Genomic DNA, 20,051 nt, shown 5'->3' with positions numbered 1-20,051 from the left:
GCTCTCTGTCTCGTTGCCGTTTCTCGTCGATGTGGAATTTGTCTGCTTCGGCTCGCGTTTTGCTCTTTTTGTTGTGTGGAAATAAGGTTTACAGATCTCCAGGCTTGGCCCACACCTTGAGTCTATTCGGCGGGGGCCGGAGGTGCTTGTCTGCCTGCTCCCTACCCTGACTGCTTCGAGCTGAGGAAGGGAACGACTCGGAGCATCGATTAGTTATCGCTCTACAATGAAGCCAAAAGCTGCGTCTTTCCGATCCTAATCATGCTGTCCAGAATTCGTAGCCACGACGTCCACGAATACGGTTCCTCGAAGCTTGCTCAAGAAAAGGCTGATGATAGCAAGTCAAAGCCCCTCATCGGCTTCTTCCATCATACTCGGATTGCCTGTTCAGGTACACGAGAGCTTCAGCACAAACAATTCACGGCAATATGTTAAAAAAACCGCGACCCCGCTGCGCGCAGACAGAACTCTAATGCCGTCAATGTACTCTCCGCGTGACGTCTCGGTACTCTTTCAGACGAGCAGCCCGTATTCTGGGGACAGCCGACTTCCCATTCCGCCCTGCATTCACGGACTATTTTGTACATGCAACAATGCAAATCAAGACACTTGGAAGGCAGATTCTTGAACAAGACTCAACGACCAAGCTACATTGATCACATTTTTCTTGAATGGTATCGACGCTCACTACCTAGGCTTTTGGCTTTGTTTGGTTCGGGTTGTGTTGTCCCTTTCCGAAAAACTCATGATTGAAATAACAAAAAAGAACATCACCTTCCTCTCCGTGGTGAGCATCTATCAGCATCGACTGTCAGAATTATTGCTAGCCAAACTGCACAAGACAGTGTAAATTTTACTCTCCGGCTATTCTTGACTAATGCTACAATAGCTTTATGCATTGAGCGGATGCAACGTCGAGATACCACCGACTCAAACAAAATCTGTCGACAACAGTCTCATGGCCAAGCAACATTTACAGCGATCAACGCTTCTGGGAAACATGGGACAAGGCGTTTTCCGTCGCCCACGTTGTTGCTAAGCGCCCGCGACAGTGCTCGGACAATCAGAGCTTATCTGATTGGTCTAGAGCACGCACACAGATCTGGTGGCTTCCACTCGCTTGCGATCCTTCATCCACCACTCTACAACTACTCTTCATCGGCTCTGGTGCCTGTTCCTCGTTGTCAAGGGACCGCCATGCTGATGAAACGGACTCCTGAGCGCTGCGCTGGAAAGCGGTCGCTCCCTCCATACTCTTTTGTTTAAGTTTCGCGAAGCGCCATTGACTCGCAATGGTACTGCTCAACTCCACGCGCCAGACATACGGATATTGGTCTTTGAACACAGACAATCTACCATGCCCTTCCTGTGCTCATGAAATCGATGCTTTTCCGATCGAAAGCAGTCATGACGAGGCAAGGGCGCCGCAAAATGGCACCGGATTCAATCCAAAGCGTATCACAAGCCTGATGCTCCAGCTACTCAGCATCAACTGGCAAACAGGCAATTTCCAGCGTCTCGACCTGGACCCTCCGAACCGAATCCTCCAGCTAAATCCGGCACAATGCGATCGCTTTCTCGCAGTCGCAAAAACGCAGCCACGTGAACAGTCACCCTTACGACGATGCGGTACTCGAGGCCATGTGCATGCTTCCCTACTATAGCGAACCGGACGAGACGTACAAGATAATCCCCTTGACGTCGCTCATTTCGATCCCCAAGCTAGACGTGGCGCCGGACCGAGAGATCTTCTACGGAGGACCGCTTGTGCCAACGCACATGCTGCGACTCACGGATTGGTGGGGCGGAGACGCAGGCGTGGCGCTCTTCATCGACACTACAACTGGCGCAGCCATTGAGCTGGAGTCTTGGGAAACTGCAGAGGGCAACGATGTGGGAGAAATCACAAAATTCGAGGGCAAGATGCACGGCTCGGGCGAAGAGGTACTGGAAGGGTGGATCGACAAGTTCCTCAACCTGAAGTGGGTGCCAGACGGCAGTTTTGGCATTTTCGACGCTGCACACGACCGCAACGTCGAGTTTCTGGCGCACAAGCGGCTGCTTGAGCAGTACGGCTGGCCGGACAAATTTCCCCTTCCGCGCGAGCAGTTCGAGAACTATCTTCGCGAAAAAAACGAAATCAGATACACGACGGACGACGAGACGGACGTATTCGTCCTCGCCAACCGCTGGTACCAGATCCACGCCCTGGCGACCAAACGCTGCCGCGAGAAGTGGGAAGACGTCGACCGCCGCAATAACTTTCTCGACGAGACGATTGCGCAGATCCTTATGCAGTATGGGGCGGCGCAAACGGAGCTTGAGTATGCGAAAAAAGCGGGCGAGGCACCAATCTCCGAGCGCGCTCGCCTGCCCGAACTCGATCCTATTAATCTAACGTCCGAGGACTCTTTGGAGAACGGCGAGCGCGTGCGTTGGAGTGTGGAAGCGCAGCCGATCGACGTTTTGGCGCGCGCTGCGCGACTGTGGCACCGTTTTCCTGGGTTGCAAGATGCCGCGTTTTGGGAGATCATGGTCCTGTTGCGAGAGGTGTACGACAGGACTAGGCAGAAGAGATATCCGGGGTTTGAGCTGGAGAGGTATGCGTGTGACGGAGAGGACAGGGGGCAGCCGGTGCAGGAGGAGCGGGATGAGCTGTGATGCAGGGAAAGGAGACGGAGGAGATGAGTACCTTTTCGCTGGCACCTCAGCCTTGGCCATGTCGCGGGTTTCTGGTGTACTGTGTCTACCAAAAGGCCACGCCATCACTGCCAATTCAACAAATTTGCATCATCCACGGCCTTCCTCAATTTTTTGGACTGTAGTACACCCCGCCTGCCGTCGACTAACCTTTTCCATACCCTGCGTGGTCTTATCCACCACGACACACGACATCGCAGACGCACGGCAATGAAACTGCAGCACCTGCTGCCAACTGACCGCCAGGATCGCCAGGCAGTCCTCTCGCCTCACTGGCCCCCCAAACAAACCCTGTCGTAGGAAGGTACGCACATAGGCAAGTAGAGTGGATCTCCTCAACCCTTCACCGTCCGCACCAAATCCGCAACCCGCATCAAATCCGCCAGTCGCGTCGTCGTCGTCGTCGTCGTCGTCGTCGTCGTCGTCGTCGGACATAAGAGAACCTACCATACGTACGATACCTTGACATTCAGGGTCCACTCAAAAAACACCACCCACTCACAATCCACCGCCAACCAACCAGCAAACCATAGCGCGCGCCATAGCCAGCTGCACGACCGTTGCATACCCGCAACCGACGACGCATCATCCCATCGGGCCGCTCTTCCGCGGCCCCTGGCGAGCAGCAGCCGACGCTCGCTGACCAGCTTGCGTTCAGTGCGGCGCCGCTGCCGGCCCTTGATTTTATGGAGCTGGCCGTGCCGTGCCTGGCTGGGGAATGGATGGGGCCATGTGGGGCGTGCGCGTCTGTCTGGATGGCTGGCGGGTGGGGAATCGGGTAGCTGTAGGCCACCATCTGTACGTTGAGCAGGCAGGTAGGCGGGCACACAGGCAAAAGGACAGGCAGCAGGGAGTAGAGGTGATGACTGATGATTGATGGCTGAGGACTGAGGGGCCAAGGGAGGTAGGTATGTCTGCTGCACGTAGAATGCTACCTAGCTGCTGGCTTGATCACGTATCGGTTCTGATCTAGTCTCTCGTCATTTACTGCCTACAAAAACGTTCTGTTAACTTCGGTTCCTGGGGTATGGAGATTGAAGACGCACTGTATGGTATGTACGTGAGCAGCCACATGCCTTATGCCGCCGCGCCTCAATCATCACCCGTCCGTCCGTCCGTCCGTCCGTCGAGCACCTCCCACCCTCACCTCCGTCTTTCTCGTCTGTAGCCACCACACGACCAATGGACCAACCCAGTCCGAACCCAGTTCCCAAAGCCCCTGTCTGTCCGTCAAGATCGACGGCACTCACTCACTTCCTTTGCTCCTCCCGGCCGGTGCGCGGACAGGTGTTCAGGTAATGCCCACAGACCAGCCGACCAGCATTTCCTGATACCCACGCACCCACGCACCTACCTACCTACCTACCCACAAACAAAAAACACGCGGTGCACACGCCGGCGCGTACGTAAGTATATATGTAGGGAGACAGGGAGCTGGGGACGGGAGCCGGGGAGACGGGGCGAGCAGAATAGCAGCACCGAAAGGCCCCGATGACACCGAGAGCACCGACGGAGACTCTTGTGCGTCGCTCACTGACCGGACTCAACCGGACCGGTCAATGTTTCTGGGACGGGGGAGACGGGGCCTTTTGGTGGTCGAATCGAATGATGCGTTGGGGAAGGAGGGAAGGATGGACGGACGGAGTGTGGACTGGTTTTGATTGTAGGTACCTAGGCTGTGGGTTGTACATGTGCATGTGCATGTGGGACATCATTTTATCATCTTTTCCCTTCCCATTTCCTTTTCCCCTTTCCCGTACTTTTCCCCGACATGCGCCAACCCCACCAGCCTACATAAGCAGCGGGAACCATCTCATCTTTTTACCGTCCGTCTCTCGCTGTGTTCTGTCCGTCTGTCCGTCTGTCTAATTGTATCTCTATCTGTCTCTCAGAAAGGAGGAGGAGGAGGAGGAGCACGTCCTGCATCCTTCTCCCCACCCACCCACCCAACCCCCTGTAAAATTCTAGACCAGACGACCTGACTCCACTACTACTACTCCACTGCACCCGCCATGCATCTGATCTTCCTTTCTCCCCTGCTTGCTTGCTTGCTTCCAATCCATCCATCATCAAAGAGATTACCTCACCAAATTGGATGTCATGGGTCAGACAACCGGATGGCTCTGAGGCCAGCTCAGACCACATCTTTCCATCCATCTATCCATCCATCATCTTTTCATTTCCTGCCTGCTTGCCTGCGCCAAGCAATGCAATGCAAAACTACCTTGACCCCGTTAACGTAGCATACACAAAAAACGAAAAATGAACCAAACAACGTGAAACGACATGGCATGCGTGAGTCATGGCAAATAGCAGTAGGTAGGCAAGTAGGCAGGCAGGTAGATAGGTAAAGAACAAAGCAAAATACGCGGCGACGCTGCTGCGTCAACGCATGCCTATACTCCTACGTACAAAGAAGAAAACGGAGAAAAACGATTCAGAGGGAGGAGCACAAAGCAATGGAGGTGGTGCGAAGGCGGGGTCGCGTCGTGCGGCACGCGCGGTTGTGAGATGAGTGGATGGCAGCCAGCGAACAAAACAGCCGCCGCCGTCGTTCACAGTTGGCAGAATTTTGCGTCGTTTGGTCTGGTTTGTTTCGTTTCTTTTCGATTGCTTTGGCGTCCGCTCTGCAGGAACATGCCGCGCAAAGAGAAAAAGTCTTCTGACGTTGTGTATGTACGTAGGTGGGTAGGTAGGTATGCAGGCGTACGAGGGGCCGGCCGACCACCCGGCGTGCCTAGCGGAGCGGGGAGCAGCGAGAGCGGCGAGCGGGTACTATGGGGCGAGGCGAGAGGGAAGAGTAGCGGTGGTGGTGGTGGTCCAGTTTTTTTGTCGGAGTACAGGGACAAGGACAAGGCATGCGGTGCGTCGACGCAGACGGACGCGTAGAGGATGGCCGCTGGCTGGCTGGCTGCGGGGATCAATGTTGTCTGACGGCGGCAGCGGCCCCAACGGTGTTGGTTATGTGGTGCTGTTTTGGCTGGCTGGCCGGCCCTGATGTTGTTCTTCCTCGTCGCCTCCACCAATGATGGCCGGATTCCAGTTCGTGAGGACTGTTCGGCAGCATCATGTGGTTTTGTCGGTCGGAAAAGCCATGAAATTGCCGGCCATGGTCGTCGTCGTCGTCGTCGTCGTCGTCGTCGTCGTCGGCATTTGTGGGTGGTCGGGGATAATGCACGGCGAGCGGGCGGCAACTACTGGAGGAAGGGCCAACCGTTTGATTTAGATTCTTTCTTGTCCCTTGTCGAGCCGCTTGCTGGTGCGGATTGGCGTCAGCGGCGTGTGTGCCTCTGCTGCTAGCGATCACATTTGTCGCATTTGCTCGAGCCGTGGTTGACGTTGTTGGTTTTGAGCACGCCGCAGGGGCCCGTCCGCGATGATGCGCACGGCGCCTTCTCGACTATGCGGTGGCCACAGCCGTAGGTGTGTATTATCTTGGTGCACATGGCCTGGGAGGCGGCGGACGAGCGAACGGACGAGGAAGCGAGAAAAGAAGAGGGCGAGAAGAACACTTTTGTCGACTTCTCGAGGTGGTCGCAAAAGGGCTTTTTGGCAAAAATTACAGCGGGGAATCCTCTTCTCATAAAGTATGCTTTGCAAGCAGAGCCAGGCGTCGCTAAGCCAAGTTCAGCCAATGTGCCGAGTTTCTTCAAGCAACGGTGGAGAGACGCGAACGCTTCTGGACTGCTGCAGCACTTGGGATTGCGTCTGTAGGGCTTGGAATTAGAAAATAATAGGTCTCCGCCAACGCACAGGGTTGACAGTGTGCACAATGCCACCACCCTCTGCCCTCTCCCTCATACATTCCTGCTGGGTCCTGTCATTTGCGGCCAAGACGCGGACCGTTACCTGTCAACGTGTTGCACCCGCCGGCCACACAGCGCACATGGAACCGTTTGTGAGAAGCCGTCAACGCGTTGTCGGAGACGTGCCGCCAAACGAATCAAGGTACCATCTCGACATCCACCGCTCTCCATTGGGCGAGGCCCGTCTGCAGGGGAAGCTTGGCCATGACAAGAAAACGACCCTCCCTGGCGACGTGAGTAGAGGGAGACGGTGGATCGACGATCACGAGCTATCCTTCTTGCAAAAAATCCCTGAAACATGACTAGCTTCCAGTACTGTATCCTTTGAATGCTGCTCAATTCCTCTGGTCGGGCCAGCACGTGAAACCCAGGGTCAGCAACGCGCTCACCTTTCGCTTGTTTTGCCGCATGGCCGCTGCCGTCGATCCTATTTCTTCAAACCGTTAGCTACCTTTTGCTCTCGCTAGTCGTGGTGGAAGAACCCCGACATGCCCTCTTCTTCGCCAGCGGACTCGGCCAACAAGACTCCCGGACACTGTCCGCACCCGACTGAGGAATGAAATGACCGGCAATATGTCGACGAGGTCGCGGTTGTTTCCCTGCAAATGACTCGAACTGGAGCCTTGTTGCAAGCTCATGCGCCTAGATTTGTTTATGGCCCACCTTCTTATCCTTGCATCATTTGAACTCTTCTTCGACCCTGTCTTGGATCTCTTTGCTCGTCCTTTGTCTTCGTGTATTGTAAGCCCTGCCGAATATCCTTTTGACTGGGCAAGGCTCCTTCAGTCGGTCAAAAAGGTCGGCATCTCGACCGTTTGGTGCTGTACAAGTCGGGCGCAGTGGGTTTGGGAAGCGCTGCTCGTCTTGTCCGGGACACTGCGCTGATTTGGTCATCGAATCTCTGACTGCTGGTGATCAACACTCTCTCATGATTATTGTCATTGTCGTTGGACAGCAATAAGTCGTCGTCCACTCGCGAAGGCCAGATTTGTGCGACTGCACTGGTGGTCCGGCGCAAACCTGATCGTAGAGCAATTCCACCAGCCTCTGACGTAGAGTTAGCTGTAGGCTGGACCGCCTAAGTTGGGACACATGAAACGACATAGGAAATCCACCCATTGACGTTGTTAGCCAGTCAACTTGGCTCAAGGCGGTGTCGCATCGAACCGGTTACCTGGAACACTGCTTTTTGTTTGAAGGTGGCCTTGAGGATGCGGAATCTGAGACCAATGGCGACGGCACAGGTGTTCGCGGGTGGGTTGCAAAGCAGGCAAAGTCGTTCGGCTTTTCAGAACGTACATCTTGCGAAGAGGTTGATGCGAAAGGTTTTTACAAGTGTTATTTTAGTCGCTCTGCGCTGGAATTTGTGCAAAGCTCTTGGTTGCGCTTTGGTTGTGGGTGTGAATGACTGAAAGATGTGACATCTGTAGCGGCCTGCCTAAGTTGCAGAGAGGAAGGCTGGTGTCTCGTGTATCCTGGATTCCTTTGAGTGGCCTAGTCTTGTTAACATTAGCGATTCAGATCGTATAAAGCATGTAATTTTCCAACATGAAGTCGTATTTCCAACATCTTAGCAATGTAACTTATTCCGGATTACGTGTCGCTCTGCTTCTTTCGCTCGACATCCTTGGATGGCGAATGGCGACTTTCAAGCTGGTGGTAGTGTCCGGGGGCTGGGCCAGCGCAACAAAATGCCATCGACTCTGAGACCGCTGCCCACCACCAGCGAGAAGGAGGTCCTGATCTAAGTTTGTGGGTGATCGAGGATGATTCTCAAGTCAATCGCTGTTGATACGTCACTCTGGGTGCCAGTCCCTTGCTTTTGTTAGCAACATGAAGGATCCATTCGGTTTGTGATTCGGCCTTCATCTAGAGATACAAACACCAGCGCTGACCTTTCACCTGCGGTACAACTGAGTGACGTGTTGACTGATTCATTCGTCGATTTTGATCCATCGGCTCCAGCGGAGTTGGTGGTGGTTCTAGTTGCTGAGTGGCTTCCGATTTGGAGGCTGATTTCGCGACACTATTGCCCACTGATGGTGAAATCGCAACCCATTAGCGATTCTACCATCACCATCCGGATGAGATACAGGTAAGCCATTGTTCCTCCTCACGGCGGCCAGATTAAGGAGCTGTCTCCTGAGGCAATACAGGATGCTGTTGCGTGCAGACGCATATGTGACAGAAACCTGGAATTCTACTACGATCGCATGCATGTGGTGTCGATTTCGCCAGCTGATTGGCGACGATGATCATGCGGCTCGGAGAAGCTAACACAGGATCAGGCCAGGTCAAATCTGGCCCCACGATCGACCAAATTTTGGACAAAAGTCGCAGGAGGGAACTGGCATCGGACAAGCATGTTCGGGAGAGGGATATTTCTGTCTTGCTATCGGGTCGCGTTCTGCTGCCGGAGGTTGAGTCCCTGAACAAACGTCAAGCGACATGGCTTGTTGGGCATGTCTGCAGATTGGAGGCCCTGAATCCAGGAGCTCTCTCCGATCGCAGTCTTGTGTAGGACGTGGCCAAGCCGGCGACAAGGGGGGACATGAGATTTTCGCAACAATGGGCCTGATTTGCACGGTAAAGTGGAGAGAATAGATCAGTTGCTGCCTACAAGACCGTCAGGAGCAATAAGCAATAGGGCAGAAGGTGGGGCATGCAGGACCACACTCTGGGGTCAATATCGCGCATGAGTGCAGCTGAGGTCTTTCCAACCTTCGAGGCGCTCGGTACAGAGGTCCGAGTATTTGTTGTTTTGATGTGCTCCACTGTGCTCCACTCTGGCTTGCGACGACGATGCAGGGCAAGTGGAGGCAAACGCCTCGAAAAAAGCCTTGTGGGTTTCGTTGGAGTTGCTTCTTTTGCCCCTTGATGTTTTGGACGATTTGTTACCCGACCTGGTTTTGTTACGGCGTCCTGGTGATTGTATCAGTCACTGGGGCCAAAAGATTTTCGCAGCCATGTCCTTGCCACAATCTCACGGTGCTCGTAGTGTCGTCAGTCAGGGCTGGAAGGGCCACAAGGACAATCTCCTGTGCCTAGCACAATGACAGCGGATGCCCTGGAGCACAGGTACAACCGAACTGATAGGCGTGCAAGGCTACACAGACGAAGGCAGCCTCTCACCGGTCTCTCAACTGCGTCGACGCAGCCTTGTCGTGTGAAAGCTGCTCCATAAGTACAGGGCCTTTTGTCTCGGCAAGGAATTCTGGTGCATATCTTCACTATCGGTCGGGACTTCGGGGGCATCCGGCAGTGGCATGTATGCATGCTGAGATTACCGGGCATCATTAGCATTCAGTGAGGCTGCAAATCAAAAAAGATGGTCGGTCAGGCAGCCTCTCGTACGTCCAAGAAATGCGGGGTAAAGGGATATGCAACAGGCCTTTCGCACACACGTCGGATCAATGTCTTGCATATCGTCCCCGGCGGCAACGGTGCAGATGCCGCATTGGGAGGCTCTGCTTCTGTGCCCTTTGGTCCTTTTTTCGCAGCTCTCAAGGCCAACAAGCTGGAGGATGGGTGAATGAGCACAAGGTAACCAGGTGCTAGCTGATAGACATGTATGAGAGCAAAAGACTTGTCACAAAAGATGGGGAGTGTGGTCGTGTCGAGGAGAGAGGTGGTAGTGGTGGTGGTGGTGGTGGTGGTAAGTGGTCGTGGTCGGGTCGGGTGGTCCGACTCGAGGGCAGCGAAAGTGGTTGCCGCAAAACCACGTCATTCCGGCTCCCAACCCAGTGCAACAACAACCTCCTCCTCAACCACCTCACCTCGCTCAATACCGGCACCTCGCAGCACCTTGCCGGCCTCTTGCCACGGTCTTTCCGTTCCATCAAGTACGGTAGCTTGATCCTTGAATCCGCTGCACGACGCTCCCGTCCCACAATGACCGCTTTCGTCGACCTTGATCAAGACTCTTGCAGTACGCCTTTCTGAACACTGACGCCAACCAAGGAAACTCGACGCGTTCTCAACCCTGATGGGAATCCTGTGTCCTCAGAGGTACCACCGGCTCACCTTTCCTTGCGACCGCCCTCACCGGTCACAATGCCCCCCGAGAAGCGAGGGACGACACGTTCATGTCCGCGTGGTCTTGGCGCGAGCTTATGGGGCGCGAGAATGCGATGTGAAAATACAATTGCCATTTCGAATCCAAGCTGCTAATTACGATTTCCCGAAATTCCGACATCTGCATCCAACTTGAAGGCGAGAAGCGCGGAATCTGTCATCCCTCACGCGTCGCGCACGCGTCCTCGAGGCTCTTGGCTCATGCCACACTGCAACCCACGTGTCCCTCACGTCAAACTGGTCGTAATCCGTTGAGAAGTTCCGTACAATCTTGATAGTCGCTCGCGCATGACTTACTCACAAACTACGATGGCGTCCGTGTCCCTTGGGGTGGGTCCACTCGTCTTGACCTGGATTGGCCTCTTCGTACCGAAGGTACTTGAGTGTCTTGTACAGCCCAACCGCAAGCAATGAACCAACACCTGGTCCAACCCCTGTAACACCATTAGCTTGAAACCAATCTCAACGAATCCGGAAGAGGAGAAACTCACAGTAGATCCAGTGCTGTGTCCACGTTCCACTCACAACAGCCGGGCCAAAGCTGCGTGCAGGATTCAGACTTGCTCCTGTCCACTGGACCGCGACAAGGTGAGATCCGAAGAGCGCCATGCCAATCGCAACAGGGGCCATGAACCGACCCCGATGATTCTCTCCGGCCAGCATGAAGATGGTCGTGATGAGGTATGCCGTCAGAATCATCTCCAAGCAGACAGCCTGTGCTGTCGTAGCTCCGTTGCTCGGGGCAGTGACGACCCCAAAAGGTGTCGGAACGATGACAGAGACAATGTATGCACTGAACATGCATCCCAACATTTGTGCAATGAACAAACAGAGGCAACGCATCGCGGGAATGGCGCCCGTCAACAACATGGCCAGTGTGACCTATACACATCATGTCAGTAAAAAGGCCCAGCTGGCAACGAGGAAAGGAGCCGTACCGCCGGATTGAAAAGACCTCCGGAGACGCGGAAGAAGATGAAGACGTTGACCATCAGTGACAACCCGAATGCTGTCGAGATGTAAAGAACAGCTGCGGGGTCAAAGGCGTCACTCTGTCCAGACGATTTGGCGTAGTTGGCAACCTCTGCTCCTGCCATGCCGAAGAAGAGGAACGACGCTGTTCCAATGAGTTCACCAACCATGGCAATGAAGTCTGGAAGACCAATCCGTCAGTTCGACTGCGCCGCGAGGCCTTCGGATTCAACTCACGGTTCTTCCACGGTGATCTTCCGAAGCTGCTGTTCATGACTTTGTTGAACGGAAAGGGTGCCGGCCTCTCGTGGGCTTCCGGCTCAGAGTCGTTAAAGGTTCCAGCATCCGTGCCAGTGGTGTCATGCTCCACCACTTTCTTTGGGTCACCGCTCCACGTTCCGCCGTAGTTCGACGGGTGTCCTGCCTCAGCCGAAGGGCCATTGTGGTAACCGGAGGAGGACATGGTTGTTGGTCAAGACAACACCAGAGGTATGTTTGTGGGAGGAAAATGTAGATGACAAGAAGCTCAAGTAATGATTGGTTTGGACAAGAGTCGGATACGGGGGAAGCTCTGTCCTGGCATTGGTTTCTCTCAAGGGTCCTTTTAAGCTTGCTCGGCTTCAGGGGGCTCAAACAAACCTTCCTCTTTTTCGCCTCACTGTCTCGACGTCAGAGGTTCCAACAAGAAAACCGGATCGCCGGTCAGCATGCGCACTGATACCCGTCTTCTTGGGCATCGTCGACACGAGTGGACTCGGAGTCCTTGTTCCCGCCACAATGATTTCTTCGGCGGTCTTACAGCAGAATGCCAGCGCCTATCCACATTTTGGGCAGCATCGCTGGGAACGAGGGCGATCGGAGATTCCGTCATAGGAAGGACGGATACAGGGTGTCTAAGCCGCCGTATCAATGGTCGGGTTGGCTGGACTTGACCCTCCTGATGTCCTACAACAGCACTTCGCCAAGATAAAACAGTCAGGTAGGTGGCAGACGCGAAGCTTGACCAGTGGCGACGCTGCATGAGCGCACCGTGGGCACCGGGAGGCTCCTGGCAAGCAGGAGCAGCCAAACTCGGCTGCGAGGCTTTGACGTGCAGCCGCTGCCAGTCAGAGGGCGATCCCTAGCAAAGAGGGATGAGCCGAACTACGAGTGGGCTTCTCCACTGTTCATGTGCAGCGACTAGCCTCACGAACAAACGTGGAATGCAGATCGGGCGTGCTCACAAGATAGCTATCTGTAACCCTCAGTCCTATGGAAGGTCAGACTGATCTTACTGTGTACAGTCGAAACACGTCAAGGTGTGGTCAGAGGTACGTGGGCAGTCAGAAACGGTCCTGATCTTCCAGCTTCATGCTCATTCTTTTTACTAGAGGGACCATGATAGTCGCAAATCTCTAATCAGGATGTCTGCAACTCTCATTGAGTTTGGAGCTGCGGAGCAGGGATCTGCCTTTCGATGCCCACCCTTTTTGCGCCATCGACCTTGTGGCGCCCCGTTGGAAAAATGGCAAAAGACTCCTCCTAGCGCCCGTACGTAAAAGGGCTCGAGGACATGGCTGGTTGCACAGCGTGGAAATGTTACGTGCTGCAGGCAAAAAAAGCAAAAAAAGCAAAAGCAAGAAGAGGTCGACGCGGTTGTGCTCGCTGGAATGTCGCATGGGTCCACGCTCCCACGTCCTGGTTTCGGACAAGGGATAAGATCGAACTGCAGTTCTCGGCTGGTCCATGCCTGCGCGCTGGGACCGGGATGGAGATGCTCGAGATGAGGTCCAAGGGGTCGGCGACACGGACGCTGCCGCACCCCGTGAAACTGCAGCTGCTGATTGGACACAGGCAACTGTAAGGGCATACCAGGTCAACGCTCGTGACAATATCCTCGACCGCACATGTCCCGCGACAGAGATTGGGTGCCAGTGCAGCGAGGGGAAGGAGACAATCGGTCCACAAAAAGCTCAGCCAAGGGCACAGCGGGGTACGTCCTTGCAAGACATTGGCAACGGCCGGCTTGCACGCAGCATGAAGGGCTGAAAAAGCAATTCCCAAAGTCGCAGCAGAGTTGTCCGCTAACGCAAGACGACAGCTGTCTCATTCTTTCAGACCCGCTGTATTGCTGCCCCCATCTCGAGTCGAATTGTTTTTCCTCGCCTTGGAGGCTAAAACACGACCTGATCCAAAGCATCCACAGACTTTTGCTTATACAGCTAAAAGACCACTTTCATGGCCAAACCGCTTTGATATCACGTCCGAGCGTCGTCGTGGCGTGCGCCATGTCGGCGCCCGGCCCAGCACTGTGTGCGGATGTGTCTCAGCCCCGACAAGTTGGTCGGAAAGTCAGAATCCCACCACGAGGATGAAGGAATTACGCATGCGTCAGCCCACAACTGGAGGGTGTATCGCTACCGATGGCGATTGTTCAAGAAGACCACAGCCCACTCTGCCTGTCCGTTCGCAACCGCCGCTTTCAAGCGGTTCAGCGTCGTCATCTATAGGAGATGAGTAGATGGCAATATACTTGGCATGAATAAGGCATCCTTGTACCATCGCACCTCACCTTGTCTGACAATTGCCATCTGCGCGGTGTGCCGGTACTTTGCAAGAGATGAGGTCTGGGACGCAGCCGGCGATGATGGGATAAGCTCTTCTGACAAAGTCTCTTGTCGAATGGGGCGGAAATGCCGTCCAAGTGCCTCGAGTAAAGTACCCACAAGTAACTTACCCACAAGTAACTTTGGTAATCTCCAAAGCGCCTGTTTCATCACTGGGGGGCGTTTGGCCCCTGCTGCCAAAAGTACCTTGACATGTGCAAGAAGTCGCGTCCATTGTTCCGAAAATGGCTGACCACCACCTGGCGAGTATCACGCCCAAAAATTTCAAGACGTGGGAACTGACTAATCGCATCGTCAATAAAGGCAAATACGAAGGCCTCGACGACCTTGAACCACTGGATTTGGCACGCCATGGGGAAAATTCAGCAACAGCCTTGGTTCAACCCAGAGCACCGGTATTCGACTGCAGCCGGATGCGAGACTCAGATCGCCGCGGGCAAACAAATGGGAAGTGGCGGACGCGAGTTGCGATGCAGGGAGAAAAATTCGGACGGACATTACGTTGCACACGACAGTCGTGCAGTTTGACACCCAGAGTTCAACACCACGCCAAGACTGTGATGATGCGGGCAGGGGACAGGGGAGCTCTGCACGCAGTCGCTCAATCGCCGACCGGTGAGCGACAGTCTATCCGGCCGAGGCCGCTCAGTGGAAGATAGGCGTTCCGCTTTCCTTGACCCCACGCGCCGAACTCAAGGAGAGAGCGGGACGCAGCGCTAGCCGAACTGTCTAGGACGATCCCCGTCTGCTCAGCCTTCGAGGCCGCGGCGCCATCTCTTGCGAGGGAACACCTCTGTGAGACACTCCCGTAGCTGAACGATGCGGCTCGCCGTTGTGCTGTGAAGCGGCGACACCTCACTGTGGAGAGCCTTGGTGGCTAACCCTTCAGCCTCCCGGCCCTAGATTCGACCCCTGATAGCGTCGCATCTTCGCATTTCGAAGTGGATCTGAGGGAAAATCTGCATGTACACCAGGAGGCAGTGCAGGACGTAGCAGACCGACCCCGCGGCAGCAATCCTGGTTGCTATGCATCTTCATGGCCTCTTCTCGACCACAGATAGCCACCACGCATGTCTCATGAGTCGCACTGTGCCGCGTGGACCTTGCCTACCACTGCAACAGCGATTGCTTCCTGCGAAAAAGAACATACACGGTGGCCAGAACGGATCGCGAAACGGTCGAGTGCGTAATGATCGTAAAAGCAACGCTGGCCCTGCATCGCCTCGATAGCCACCCATCCGAAGACACCTAAGGTTATCTGTGTGTCTGCCCAAGAAGGCATCCACCATGCAGCGGACATGATGCGAAAGGCCAACCGTCTTTGAAGATACTATAGGAATGAGGCAGAGCGACGGCGAACAGGGCAACACCACATGTCCGTCGCTCGTCACGTATTCCTTTTCTGGCCGCTCTGGAGTTTCACTGGACTGCAAGTCTGGCACAGGGTTGCAGTTGGTCAAGTACTTCAATTTTCTCTACCGTTGATGCCCTTGACAACGCCATTCATGATTTCCGCGGAAGTCTATCCAGCAATCGGTGTGCCATGTCGTCTGCAACGCCGTCCGATAGCTTTGTGCATCCCTCCCGATTGAGTACCGCCAGCGGAAACGGGCAAAGTCTGGATATTATCATCTCTGCTGTAGAGCCCCTTATTTTTTGCCCCCTGTGTCCATGCTGCCGGCCAACCTTTAGCGGAAGCTTATCTCGAACTTCAAAGGAAAAAAAGAAAAGCGCCTGATCGTCAAAGATTCGAGCATGGCCCGATACTATGCCTCGTTGGTGCGAACTTGCATCAAAGACCGCGCGTCTTCCTTGTCGTGCGCCTCCTCAGCGTACGTGTCTTCATCCTGTCCTGGCCACAAGATCGCCTTTTTGATGATGGCGCGGACCATGCTAACAAAGACGAAGATGTAGGCGCAGACGAGGAGGACGGTCATCATGCTGCCGACCCACTTGATGCCCTCGCTGTTCAGCGACCGCCCGATGTAGATGGTGCCGAGGGTAAAGCCGACGTTGGGGAAGATGAAGGACCACCAGTTGAGCTTGAAGACCATGGAGTGCCAGTGGATGGTGCAGCTGATAAGGCTGATGAAGAAGAACCAGCACGACAGGCTCCACACAAAGACCGATACCATGGTGGCGCCGACCCGCATTATCTGCATCGTCGCCGCGTCGTTGCCAAAGTACTCATAGTACGACGGGTACGCGTTGGCCATGTTGATGATGACGAGACTGGTGAAGCTCGGCGGTCCGACAGCAATGAACATGGCAGGTCGAGTCGCCAGCGACGGCAGCCCGTACTGCACCATGCGGTGGATGTAGCACGCGTACATGAAGATGCTGACGAGCAGGCCCAGGCCCTGCGCCGTGAGCCCGGCCACGATCATGGGCATTGCGTCCGCGGGAGCAAACTCAGCGGCACCCGTGCAGGCTACCGTGCCGCTGATCATGAAGGGGAAGATGGGAAAGTCCCACGCCGGCGTCATATCCTCGATCTTGAGTTCCGGGTTGGTGAAGAGAATCATGTAGTGACCGACGGCGGAGCAAAAGGTCAAGACAAAGTATATCCAGAAGCAGACGCGGAACGCATCCAGGAGCCACGGACCGCAGGACGCGGCGCCGTAGTGGATCATGCAGCTCAGGACGTTGGAGCAGGTGAGGAAGAAGGCGGCGAAGAAGATTGTCTCCGGAGGCCGCCTGATTGAGTTGAGAAAGGTTTCTGGGTATTTGATGAAACGGTACGTTATGAGTGCTGAGATGACGACGATCAAGAAGAGATCCCAGATGAGTAAGACCTTGCCAATCGTCTCGAGGCCTCTGAAGGTGTGTGGCTGGATTCGAGGAGAGAGGAGAATGGCGATGCCGCCAGTTGACATGGTGCACGTGTACCAGGCCTGTTGACATTAGCAAATCTGACAAATCGCAGGCTGGTGTTGAAGACTGACCCAAGTAAAGTGTTTTAGGCGCTCAGATATGCTCATTGAGTGCGTCTTTGCCTCTTGATCGTACCCTCTGATGGAGGTCGAATCGAATCCTCTTTCTTCGTTACCGTATCCTCTTAGGGAAGCCGAATCGTATCCCCTCTTCTCTTCCTCTTCACAGCCTCCCCTCAGCGAAGTCGACTGGGATCGTGTCATCTCTTCATTCGCGCAGCCTCTGAGCGAGCCTGCCTCGATGGCGCTAAACGTCTTGGACAAGGACGACGACATGGCCGGAAAGACTTGAGAATGGACCCAATGGTGATGGAATCCGCTGGAGGACTAGCAAAAAGACACGATAAGAGGACCTTTAAGACAGACATTGGCAAACTCCTGGGTTGCGCTCCACTCGGGGCAAAAACGCTGGAGCGATGGTCGGCCGACTGCAAGAGGAACCTAGCAGGCATTGGCCCACGGGACGTGCCAGCGGCGCAGACATGACGTTTCTTCCCAGATACCGTCGTCTATTCCAGCACACCGGGAAGCTGGACAGTAGAGATTGTAGCCAGCGGAGCTGACTCAGCCTCTGTCGTTGCGATTTCGCTCGGCCCGTACGGGAAGCCATGGGGTAGATCGAGCGTCAGGACGTGAACTCGGACGTCTTGGAGCCGGTCAATTTTCGTCCCGAGTCAAATAAGTGATGGAGATATGGAGCGCTCTCGCTTCGCGCTGCCGGTGTCCACAGACTACTGTGCCGGCCTCCATGCACGCAGGCTCTGGATGAAACAACTCAGCTGGCTTGCCGATGTCCCTGGACGAACGGAGGTATCCCCAAACGAGCAATGCAAAGAGAAAGAGTGGGTCCACCCGTTGTCGAATGCTTGTTTCCTGGTGCATTCAAGCAGGTCATTATGCGTATCCAGCTCGTATTCCCGTGGTGTTTTAGAGGAGATAAGATGGATAAGATGGGTTCCTTTTGCCCGCCCAGCAGTCTCCGCAGCGGAGCGGACAGGATCCACCGCTCTCGCGACCCATCGCGCTCGGTTCCACGTGTGTCCTTGTCGTTCGCTCGGGCTTAGCTTCGCGCCCTGTTGTTGCGTTCTCGCAGATTGTTCGAGGTTCATGATGGGCCCTGTCTCTCCGGTGTGTCGACTGTTGAAGGCAGCTCCTTGGTGGCAACCTGCACCTCTCCGGCTCCGGTAGTTGGCGTGGTTCAACCAGGTTCGTCTCTCAAGAGCTTCCCCATTTGATCGGACGAGTTTGGGGTTCGAGACAGCCTTGGACATTTCCTTGTTCAACTGCCTGGATGCATAAAAAGCATGACCATATTCCGGGGGTTTGGCGAAATTTCCAAGGGTTCAGTCTCCGGGCCGTCCGAGGCGTTTTGTTGAGATGTGGTAGTCGAAATAAGTTAACATCTTGCGTAGAGTCGTTAAATCAGCAATATGGCGGGAGAAAACCAAAATCACGCATCTCAGAGGAGCTCCCGAGGTCTATATAAACGGCATGCCGGGAATCAAGTGCCGCATCAGCTGCGCACTTTAGCCGCGCGAGCACACGCCACTCGGCCACCACTGCAGACTTAAAAAGTTGGCTGTCTACGCAAGATTCAAACCACATCTGCCCATCCGACACCTACTTTTGTATCCGAGGTACATTCCAGCTCTTGTAGACGGCCAGCTCTGGGTTCGCGCCGTCCCATTGGTCTGTCCTTTTGGCGGCCAGCTGCGGCTGTTGCTGATTGCACGGTCCGTTCCGTGGTGGCGCCGTGCTCGCTCTCTGACCGTCCTTCCGGTCCACGCACAAAAGAAATTTGTTGCAACACCACAACAGCATCGTCGCATCACCACGACTCTGCAAATGAGCAAGAGTAGGGTTTCCGTCGCCGGGAATTGAACCCGGGCCTTGCCGGCACTCGCTTTCAGCCGTGGAATCGGTTTTGAGACCATCAGCTTGAAGTGAGAGAGACTCTCTTTGTGAGAGCGGCAAATCCTAGCCACTAGACCACAACGGATGTTATTGGAGGCGAATCTGACTCTATGCTTTGATTCTGCCAATAAAATCATGTCTCGGGCCAACTGCCATCTCAGCAGACCTCGCCATCGCGCGCTCACGTGACGAGCATATTACCCAAATTTGAGAAAAGGCACAGGTCTTCTACTGCTTTTCCGAGCACGCTGATGCAAATTGGGCTACACAAAGGAACAGAAGTCGTGCGCGTGATGATCTGTATACAGTCCAACTGAAACATTGGCGCTGTTGGACGACACCTCAGGCGACCTCTTGGACGTCGAATGAGCGTCAAGATGTCGAGAAGCTGGAAAAGTGTAAGATTACGAGGGGATATTTCAGCTGACAAGGCCTCACAACCACATCCGTCTTTCCATCGACCGTCATTCACAACATTTCCAATGCGTGGGCTGACATTTTGTCATGCGATTTCTCGTAACCCCTGGATAGCTTACCCCTGGATCCGTCCATTGCATTGTCAAGCTCACCCCCGCTTCCGCTCTTAGCAAGTCAGGAACCAACCACGACGCTCAGAACAGAGTTTGTACCAATGTTAACGCCCCCTGGCCACGTTTCTCTTTACTTTCGCAACACTTTTTAGATGCTCGCAGCCATACTTTGAAGCTACCCCTCGAGTCGGTAGCTCCACGCGCCGCCGCAATGACTGGTACATTGTTACGTGTAAATCAGTAATCGCAGAATAAAGGTTTGCGTCTCAGAATTGTCTTGGTCGACTCGATCACATAGAAGCATCGATTAGGGACTGCAAAGTCAATCATCGGACAGTTACGATGTGGCGGTGGCCCAGGACAGTACATATTGCTTCTGAAACTCGCTTCTGGTGCGGAATGTCTTTACTGCTATCCTGATTCGCCCTCAGTCGGACCATTCACAGGAAATACGTACGTCCAAGCAGCACTAATGCAAAGACACATTTGGCGCAAGAAGCCAACAAATGCAGTCCC

The 20,051-nt window shown here is 54.5% G+C and overlaps 5 protein-coding genes and 1 non-coding gene across 6 annotated transcripts; 3 read left to right on the top strand and 3 right to left on the bottom strand.

The window, feature by feature from the left end:
* Positions 1 to 1,641: 1,641 nt before the first annotated feature.
* Positions 1,642 to 2,661, top strand: IWZ02DRAFT_492232 (uncharacterized protein; the record flags this gene model as incomplete). The annotated part of the gene is made up of 1 exon (XM_066769828.1): positions 1,642 to 2,661. The coding sequence occupies one exon, from the start codon at positions 1,642 to 1,644 to the stop codon at positions 2,659 to 2,661; it is 1,020 nt and encodes a 339-aa protein (XP_066620598.1).
* An 8,001-nt stretch (positions 2,662 to 10,662) lies between these two features.
* On the bottom strand, positions 10,663 to 11,964 carry IWZ02DRAFT_33365 (aquaporin-like protein). Its single transcript, XM_066764208.1, has 3 exons — positions 11,519 to 11,964; positions 11,072 to 11,462; positions 10,663 to 11,014 (listed from the first exon to the last, which is right to left on the bottom strand). The coding sequence occupies exons 1-3, from the start codon at positions 11,720 to 11,722 to the stop codon at positions 10,878 to 10,880; spliced, it is 732 nt and encodes a 243-aa protein (XP_066620597.1). The 5' UTR covers positions 11,723 to 11,964; the 3' UTR covers positions 10,663 to 10,877.
* Positions 11,739 to 12,624, top strand: IWZ02DRAFT_33528 (uncharacterized protein). The gene is made up of 2 exons (XM_066764210.1): positions 11,739 to 12,041; positions 12,104 to 12,624. Exons 1-2 carry the CDS (start codon positions 11,914 to 11,916, stop codon positions 12,423 to 12,425), a joined length of 450 nt encoding a protein of 149 aa, XP_066620596.1. The 5' UTR covers positions 11,739 to 11,913; the 3' UTR covers positions 12,426 to 12,624.
* A 653-nt stretch (positions 12,625 to 13,277) lies between these two features.
* IWZ02DRAFT_434817 (uncharacterized protein) lies at positions 13,278 to 14,052 on the top strand (the record flags this gene model as incomplete). Its single annotated transcript, XM_066766397.1, has 2 exons — positions 13,278 to 13,524; positions 13,598 to 14,052. 2 exons carry the CDS (start codon positions 13,278 to 13,280, stop codon positions 14,050 to 14,052), a joined length of 702 nt encoding a protein of 233 aa, XP_066620595.1.
* Positions 14,053 to 15,924: 1,872 nt separating this feature from the next.
* On the bottom strand, positions 15,925 to 17,139 carry IWZ02DRAFT_381332 (voltage-dependent anion channel; the record flags this gene model as incomplete). Its single annotated transcript, XM_066765165.1, has 2 exons — positions 15,925 to 17,052; positions 17,104 to 17,139. The coding sequence occupies 2 exons, from the start codon at positions 17,137 to 17,139 to the stop codon at positions 15,925 to 15,927; spliced, it is 1,164 nt and encodes a 387-aa protein (XP_066620594.1).
* Positions 17,140 to 18,953: 1,814 nt separating this feature from the next.
* IWZ02DRAFT_t88 lies at positions 18,954 to 19,090 on the bottom strand. Its single transcript has one exon. It is a non-coding gene; the product is annotated as a tRNA-Glu (tRNA).
* Between the last annotated feature and the right edge of the window lie 961 nt (positions 19,091 to 20,051).

Source organism: Phyllosticta citriasiana (assembly GCF_038021145.1).
Source record: "Phyllosticta citriasiana strain CBS 120426 chromosome Unknown IWZ02scaffold_10, whole genome shotgun sequence".
Classification (NCBI taxonomy): Eukaryota; Fungi; Ascomycota; class Dothideomycetes; order Botryosphaeriales; family Phyllostictaceae; genus Phyllosticta; species Phyllosticta citriasiana.
Note: the sequence above shows the minus strand (reverse complement) of the source record. Positions and strands in the feature narration are given on the sequence as shown.